This window comes from Glycine max, chromosome 8 (genome assembly GCF_000004515.6).
Source record: "Glycine max cultivar Williams 82 chromosome 8, Glycine_max_v4.0, whole genome shotgun sequence".
In the NCBI taxonomy this organism is placed as follows: domain Eukaryota; kingdom Viridiplantae; phylum Streptophyta; class Magnoliopsida; order Fabales; family Fabaceae; genus Glycine; species Glycine max.
Window position 1 is genome coordinate 46,795,395 of NC_038244.2, and position 9,390 is coordinate 46,804,784.

The 9,390-nt window shown below is 29.8% G+C and overlaps 1 protein-coding gene across 1 annotated transcript; it reads left to right on the forward strand.

Moving 5' to 3' along the window:
* The first annotated feature begins 479 nt into the window (after window positions 1–479).
* On the forward strand, window positions 480–2,665 carry LOC100803183 (galactolipase DONGLE, chloroplastic). Its single transcript, XM_003530859.5, has one exon. The coding sequence runs from the start codon at window positions 980–982 to the stop codon at window positions 2,447–2,449; it is 1,470 nt and encodes a 489-aa protein (XP_003530907.1). The 5' UTR covers window positions 480–979; the 3' UTR covers window positions 2,450–2,665.
* The last annotated feature ends 6,725 nt before the right edge of the window (window positions 2,666–9,390 follow it).

Sequence of the window (9,390 nt, forward strand, 5' to 3'; positions counted from 1 at the left end):
TTATTGATGACTTTCCTAAACCTAATATGAAAAAGATATATATACGCGTACCGAACATTTTGTACAACCATATGATTTCTGTAAAACAGTAACCACATGTCCTTAAACTTGCTTGTAAATTAAAAGCAAATAACAAGATCTTGACCCTTAGATAAAACAAAATTAATGGTTTGTAGACACCACAAATCTGTGTCGACACTGAACAAGATTTAAAAAAAAAAGATATAAAAGAGAAAGAAATGTAAGTATCTGATTTAACGTGATAGAGAGGGATAACAAAATAATACATGTTAGCTAGGTGGTTGAAGTAGATGAATGTTATAATTATCAGAAATTTTTTATTCTAAAAAATCACAATTTTCAAACATGAAATTTTTTCTCTTAGCTTACCAAATATGTACACACACCCTCATCAATGTATCCTTAATTAATATAGAGAAAAAATCATAGTTCATTTATAAGAAAGTCAGAGGACAGTATGAAATATGAATAAGGTTGCAGCTGCGATAGATATCGGTTTCATTAATTACTACAGAAATAATTTTCAATATATTTGATCACTCGTGGTAGAGGAATGAAAACTGTTTCTTTGGCATATAGAGTTGAAGTCAACCTCAATCAAGAGAAAAAAAATACAGGGTCCACATGATCGTGTTAGTATTAATTAAAGTACTCTCTCTTAATTTTCACTCCACTCAGCCCAGCCGCAACAGAAAACAAAAAGAAAAAATGGGAAACAACTCGTGACATAATGTCTAACCGACCATATAAACAATAGAAACTCAACGAAAAATACGAATTTTGAAGTCTCGGTCAAATCCTCGCCTAACATGCCTTTTTGGTCTCCTATCACGCACAATTCCCTTCTCCACTTCTTCATTTAAAACTACACTGTATGTCTTTCCTTTGATCCACGAAGAAGCCTCTCTCTCTCTCTCTCTCTCACTCACACACACTTATTGTTCTTCTCCTTCCTTTAATGGCTTCTGTCACACACCCAATACCCAGCAGCAGAACCAACAATAATCACATCACATTCTCGCAAACAAAGTCTCTCCCCTTTGGGCAGGTTTCACTTCCCATGAAAAAGAAACATGACTTGTCTCCCCTTAGCCACTCAATTGCTGCTACGAGTTCCATACTAGGAATCACCAGCACCTCCAATTCCAGCCATGCACACACTAGTACTCTTTCCAAAACAATAACTACAAAGCCCACACACACTAGTACTCTTTCCAATTTCTGGAGAGAGGTTCAAGGGTGCAACAACTGGGAAAACCTTTTGGAGCCTTTGCACCCTCTTCTCCGCCAAGAGATCATTCGCTATGGCGAGTTTGTAACCGCCTCATACAAGGCCTTTGATCTCGACCCCAACTCCAAACGATACTTGAACTGCAAGTACGGGAAGAAGAGGATGCTGAGTGAGGTGGGAATGTCAAACTCTGGCTACAACATCACTAAGTACATCTATGCCACACCTGACATAAACATAAACCTCCCCAACATCACTAACTCTTCTTCTTCTGGTCGGTGGATTGGTTACGTGGCTGTGTCATCAGATGAAGCTGTCAAGAGACTTGGCAGGAGAGACATATTGGTAACTTTCCGCGGAACAGTTACCAATCAAGAATGGATTTCGAACCTGATGAGTTCATTGACACCGGCCATGCTTGATCCCTATAATCCACAACCTCAAGTGAAGGTGGAGTCAGGGTTTCTCTCTCTTTACACCTCAGATGAAAGCTCAGCTTCCAAGTTTGGACTCGAGAGTTGCAGGGAACAGCTTCTCTCTGAGGTGTCAAGGTTGATGAACAGGTACAAAGGGGAGAACGACAACCTTAGCATATCTTTGGCTGGTCACAGCATGGGAAGTGCTTTGGCCATCTTGCTTGCCTATGACATAGCCGAGCTTGGATTGAACAAAAAGAGTGGCAGCACTGAGGTGCCCGTTACTGTGTTCTCATTTGGGGGACCAAGAGTTGGTAACTCCGAATTCAAGCACCGCTGTGAGGAGTTGGGTGTCAAAGTGCTACGAATAGCGAATGTTAATGACCCCATCACGAAACTACCCGGTGTTGTGTTCAACGAGAATTTTAGGGTTTTGTTGGGTGGTAGGTACGAGTTCCCTTGGAGTTGCTCGTGTTATGCTCATGTGGGGGTTGAACTAATGCTTGATTTCTTCAACGTGCAAAACCCTTCTTGCGTTCATGACTTGGATACCTATATTTCCCTTCTCAGGCGTCCAAATAAGCGCAAAAGGGATGGAGATGGAGTAAATTCTTTGTTGGAGAAAGCAACAGAGTTGCTCTTCAACTCGCAAACCATGAAAACTTTGCCCGGATTCTTAACTGCATACAACTACCATGATTTGCTGAATTCAGTCTCAAGGGACATATTGTGTTCTTGGAGCGATGAATTGCTTTTTGGCTTGGTTTTTTTGTTGTTGTAAGTAGTATCTTGTAATTAAGTAATGAAATTAAAGTAGATAACTGATTAATATATAGTTTTACAAGTAGAAAGGAATTAGCTATAGCTAGAAATTGTAAAATGAAGAGTGCAGACTGCTGAGGTCTATATATGTATGTAAATCCTTGTAAATTGATGAAGCTTTCAAATCCATGTTTATAACTTGCAACGTATATATAGTGAATAATATGCAGCTTCCATTTTTTTAACACTGAATTTGCAATAACTCAGCTCTCTGCAGTTCACTCATTTTTTTACCTCACCACACATGGAGCAAGGAGAACGGGATGGTGAACTGAAAATCTTTCTCCTATATATGTTGTTTAATCAGGGCATATGAAGATAACAGTTAGGGCATCAACTAATTCCAGTTGGATAAACAAGAAACCGCGAGTGGGATATTGAGTTTGTTTTGGCTCGAATATTATACTCAATGATCAAAGTATGTTCTCTCGATGTGTCGGTTTGGTGTGCAGGGAACGAGTAGTGCAGTGGAAAGCGGATACTATATGTAAAGCTTAATACTCTTAGTTTTATCATTTATGTGAGGTGGGATATTTAGATGGTTGGGAATGTCTAGAACAATTATAGATTTGGTTTTTATCCTGTTGTGTGTGGTAACTGTGGGGTTAAGCAATATTTATATCTAGCTGGGTATTAATACAGTTTAACCCTGTTGCTAGCATCTGGATTTTATCATATGTAAGTGTATTCTCAGGTACTTCGGGTACCATTTCAACATATTGGTCCAAAAATAAAATAATTAAAATTTAAACTTTAAATTTATTAACATTTGTTATATTAATTTTTTAAAATAAAAAGATGACACTTGTTAACTAAAGGTCTCATATATCACTTTATTCTTTAAAATATGTTTTTTCCTTTAGATTTCATTTTCTGTTAAATTGATCTTACATTTCAATGATATGAGTTTTGTAGATTTTTTTTTTAAAAAAAAAAACCACGATCTCCTTCTAACCTCTTTTTCTCTTTGATATATTAGAGGGACGATTAGACAAATACTTCCAATCACCAAAAGATCATACTTCGCTAGAGGAATTGGCTGTGACACGTTCAAAGTCGTAATTTACCACTGCTTTAAGTTCTTCTGTGTATCAAAAATGATTTTTAGATACTCAGATGTTATTCTAGGCTATGTTTATTTCTAGATATCAAGAAAGATTCTCGAAAGAGTGAGTTTTAAAATTTTACATTCGATCCATGTTTGATGGTATAAGTTTTAGAAAAAAACATTAATTCCATGTAATTGTTGATTTTCAGGAATATCAATTACTCATAATTGTCTTTTGATTACTCATATGACCAGTGGTTCGTGTGCCCTGATGATTGCATTTAGAAACTAAAATAATACACAATCATCTAGAAACTAAAATAATACATAGACAGGGGTAAATGTTCAAGTGCAAAGGAAGACGGTGTTATTTGTACGGATTCATGTATAGGCAGGAAATTCTTCAATTTGTAATTTATAAGGTTGACATTTGTAAAAGTGGCAGGTGATAGTACATTTGAGCTAGCTAGGACAGTCGTTGATATTGGTTGAGAGTGAGTAGCTTTTATGACAGTGGTTAATAGATATTAGCATCTAGCATCGGTATCTAATATTAATTAACCTTTGTGTATCTCTTTCTGTAACTTACTAAGGTGCTTCTGGTACCATTTAATAAAAATCTTCTTTTTAGATTTTAAAAAAAAATCATAATTATGTTGTTTCTTATTTTCAAGGAGAAGGATGAGTCTTTTTTTTATTATTGACATGAAAATAGAAGTTATTTTATACAATAACCATCTATTAATTCCTACTTTAATTTTTCACATTTCTTCTTTCACTTTTTTTTTCTTTTATTATATTTTATTTTTGTTTTTCTTTAATTACTAAATATCAACCAAATATGCTCATGAGAATAGCTAGTATTCCTAAACATAATAATACTGGAGATGTGATTCTTGAAAATGCAAATTAAATGATGTGATATGATAGAAAAATAATGATAAAAATAAATGAAAAGTGTTATGGGATGTTTAAAAAATTGAGATGTTTAAAAATCATTACTAGCCGTATGTACTAGTTGCTGGTGTTTGTTATTTGCTTTTTTGTTTCATACACTTGTTCTTATTTATTTCTCGTAACTTTAATTTTAATTTTATTTTCCTTTTTTAAATTTTACTATATATAATCATGGCCTGGAAAGAATCAAGAAGCTTGTAAAGTTCTAATTAAGCAATTTTTTTGGGCGATAAATTTATATTTTGATGCTATCTAAGATCCTTTGAACAAGATATATCCTATTCGAGATCACTCAAGCTCCACATAGTTCCCAGATATTACCCATTCGGTTATTGATTATATGATATCTGAAGGTAAAATGAACCTTAATCTTTCCAAAGTTCAGTCGCATGTGGCACTGAAATTTCCACAAGGGATTTTCTTTGTTTGAAGGATCTGCCCTCTTAATTAGAGTGTAGTTAATAATTATCGTACATGCTTGAATTTTGTGTACGTGTTTTTCGTAAAATAATCCTATCAATTACATGTAAGTAACGTAGAATTATTTCAGGACTACAGCTATATAACTTGCTTTCTTGTTTGATCCAGAAGTTCCTCGTCTAAATGCAGGCCTAGGTCTCGATCTGAACTGCATACTTAATCTCCAAATGAATGCCAAAAAAATTTTCTCCCAAATTTATAAAATCTCCTAATCAATAGTATCGTAAAAAAATATTTTTGACACCAGCTATTTGAGTTTTATATACCCCATTTGATAAGAGAAAGATAAAACAGAAAAGAGCGTAAGAAGAGTGATGAGCTAGGAAATAAAACGAGATTAAAAAAATAAAGAATGTGAATAAGAGAAAAGACGTAAGAACATCAGAGTTGATACCATTACACAGATATAAGTTTTTCTCTTTAAACAAGCTAGCATTAGAATATTATTGAAATTAATAAAGTAAAAACCCTTTTAATTAGGAAAGAGAGGGATTAAAAGAATGATTGTTAAAAGGTACAATAAAAGGAGTGTGAGAATATGAAAATTAACTATAAAATGTCAAATTACCTGAGATATAAAAGAGAAAAAAGTAAAAGAGACTCATTTTCGTGCCTGTTATGTTTTAGCGGCTTGTATTGGGTTGTCACTACTTGTGACAAACCTCTTCTAATCAATGATATAATTTTTGCTGTGAAAAAAAAACGAGACTCATTTCTGATTAACACGAAGATGTATAAAGTAGCAACAAAAAAAAAAATGTGAATCCTTTCAAAATGTGAAATAAAGGCAATTTTTACGCTACTTTTTTTCTTTATCCTCTTTACAAATATCAAATCACCTAGAAAAAAAGAGAAGAGAGAAAACAATTATTCTTTCAGTCAAAAAAAGAAAAAAATTATTCTTACAACTCTTTTATAATTACAATAAAGATGAAAAATAAAGAGAAAACAAACGTTATATCAAATAGATGATGTGATTAAAAAAATAGGAAAAAATATTAAAGGGTATTATAGAAAGTACATTTAATAATGAATATAACAAAAAAAAAAGAAATATTTTAATCAAGACAGCTTTAGTGACAAATACAAAAGATAATGAAGTGAAATTGCTATCTTTTTGAGAAGGAAGTGAAATTATTGTCATTCTAGTTCTGCTTAGAATCATTGAATGTTCTGTTAAAAAAAAATCATTGAATGTGAAAGAGGAAAAAAATATATGGTCATGATTATACTTGCAGAAAAAAAAAATATATGTTGACTTCTTTTATTTTCTTTTTGATGTTGCCGTATAATGTCAAGTCTAGTAATAATAACATTCAACCCCGACTTAAATTTTTTTACCGTTTCTTATATACATATTTCGTTTGATCTCAAACATAAAATAAAGAAGAAAAATAATCTTTATTTTATTGTTGATATCAAGTTTTAATAAATAATAAATTAAAAGAAAAAATATTTTTAATTAAAATTAATGTAATTAAATATAATTAACTAATTTTTTTAATTTAGTATATCATTTTTTTTCTTATATGAGACCAAATGAAATATAACATAATGATCTACGCATCATCAATTCCATCTCATACCCTTGCGGTGCAACTCAATTGGTTTGGTTTCTACAAGGTGTTTTGATTTTTTTTTTTAAAAATTATTGAAGTCATAAACGTCAAATATTATGATTTAAAACATGTATGTTAATAGTTTCAGCACAGCTTTTAAACATACATTGGTTCCAATAAAATAAAAAAAAAAAAAAAAGACAATACATTGGTTCCAAAAAAATAAAATTTTAATAAAAAGACATTACATTGGTTCCGTTCACTATTAATAGAAGGAGAATGAAAAATCATTCCGCCTTAACACTTAACTATAACCAAGATATACATTTTATTGAATTCAACGTATCTCAACATTTACATACTTATTTTTGAAGTGTATATAATTTCTATGTGACCATATGATCCAAGCCGATGCAAACCACGTGCTCAATTTGTTAAAATATTTATTGTAGATTAGTATCAATCAATAATTATTATATTATCTTTTAATATCATCAATAGATAATTTAAAATAATATAAGTATCATAGATTACAAATTATTTTATATGAGATTAAAGATAACATTGATCCTGAGTTGAGTTAGTTATTAATAGATAACTCATTTGAGAGATAAATTTATTATCTTATTAAGTAAATTTATTCTCTATGATTCTCTCCCTTTGTCACACTTTTAACTCTTAAAGCAATTTCTTAGAAAGTGGACAATAATTCTTTTAAGGTTAATTAAGAATTTTATCGTCAAGTCATGTATATAATTTCTTCCAACAAAACCTTCCTTTTATATACATGATCAGAAATTAAATTCTGATTAGCTAACGTGCTTAAAGAATTTAGTAATTTACCTATTGTAAATACTTGTAATAATATATAATTTATTAAATTACTTCCTTGGTCCTTGAATTGTTTGACAATTTTTATTTAAGTCAGTAAATTATTTTTTATGGAAAATAAATTGTTTGAGTCAGTTGTGTGAGTTTACAATAAGATTATTATGGGGTAAAATCTAAAGAGATTTGTGAAATAATATTTTGGATGAATGAACCTATAGAGATCAAAATAATGATTAAAAAACTTGGTTGAGAATATTGAGTTTAGAACCTATAATTGTGAAAATATAAACAAAGGAATGTGAGAATACTAACATAAAAAGGTAATACTTAGGATAGCCTTGCAGAAGTGAGTATATTAGATTTTGATACTAATTAGGTTTTTGTGATTAAGTTTTTGCAATAATAATTAGACTGAAGGATCCAATTAAAAAAAAAGAGTAGATATTCAAGGACCTAATTTAAAAAATGAATGACAAACTAAAAAAATATTGATGAAAAATGTGAAATTGACACCAAAATTTACTTTTAGGAAAAATATTGAAAAGCTTTTTCGAGAAGGAAATAATCTTGGAAATCAAATTTGAATTTTATAGTTGATTAGCCATAGAAAATATATTAGCACTCTACAATGATCATCTTAAGACAAATATTTCTAATTAAATATGTAAAATTACGATAAGTTTAAAAATATTTATTTTTCACTTTTGAAATAAATAAATAAATAATTTTATTCAAATGAAATAATTTTTAAAAATTAACTTTAACTCAAATGTTTGATTTTCTCTCTTTATATCCGATCCTTTGGAACAATGAGAATCTCAAATTCATGTAATTCTTTAAAAAAAGGCTTGTGTGTTGTGGAATTTAAATTAAATTCAAGTGATTGTATTGTCATAACTCGTCTCATTAAAATATAGGATTAATAAGACATAACACTTCAATCCATATTGAAAGTGTATTTCATCTAATTATAAATTATCATATATAATTTTTTTATTAGTTAAAATTTATTAAAAATTACAAAATTAATTAAGAATCATTAAATAAGATGTAATGAGACCCACTATAATGTAATGTTTTTAATAAATTTTAATTAATAAAAGAAAATATATTAGTAAAAATGTGTTAAAAATGTATTTTTAGCATTTCTCATAAATAAATAAACTAAGTAATAGACCTTATACTTTGAATTGGGTATATATAATCATTTTCTTGAATGTAACTAATAATGGTGGTCTTTTTTAATTTTTATATGGGAGAAGAAAATAATGAAATAGAGTATTTTACTCGATGTGAGACTTTTTAGGTGAGATTAAGAGGGTTTTTTTTTTTTACAATTTAACAACTTACTTTTGAGTTAATTTTCATCATGATAAAACTCAAATTTAAATTAAAAGCAAAAATACGAGTTATTAGTCTTCCTCTTAACTTTCTAACAACATAACAAACGCATCATTGAAATAAATATAATTTAAAATATAACTTCATCTTCTTATATTCTCTAACAAAAAATAAGAATTTATTAACCTCATTCTTCTTAAAACATTCTCTTTTTTCATTTTATATTTTAAATGTTTTTAAATATCCGGACAAAATTGAGTGTGATAATATCATAATATTATATCACTAAATGAATATGACAAAAATACCAAGTCATTGCCATTAAGTTGTAATTGTTTTACGTATTTTTGGATTTTTTTTATAATAGTATTATATGGTATATGTGATAAAAATTATGGAATGTATAACGATTGCAAACAATTAATAAAAATAAATTAAACAAAAAGTTTAAAAGGGAAACGGTCATCAAAGCTAATAATACAATCTTGAGTAGTCTTAGTTGAAATATAATTAGAAAACATAACGGTGTATTTAGATTTGACCCATTCATAGGACTAGCGTTTAGGCACTTCGACAATACATAATAAAAGTTATAATAATGATGCGCTGTAATGCCATTACGGTTGATTTGTGTTTTTTTTTTAGAAGTGGATAATTAATGGGATTATTTCAAACTAATACTGT

Bases quoted from the DNA above. Each gene is read 5' to 3' on its own strand.
- LOC100803183 (XM_003530859.5), top strand. From the start codon at position 980: ATGGCTTCTGTCACACACCCAATACCCAGCAGCAGAACCAACAATAAT.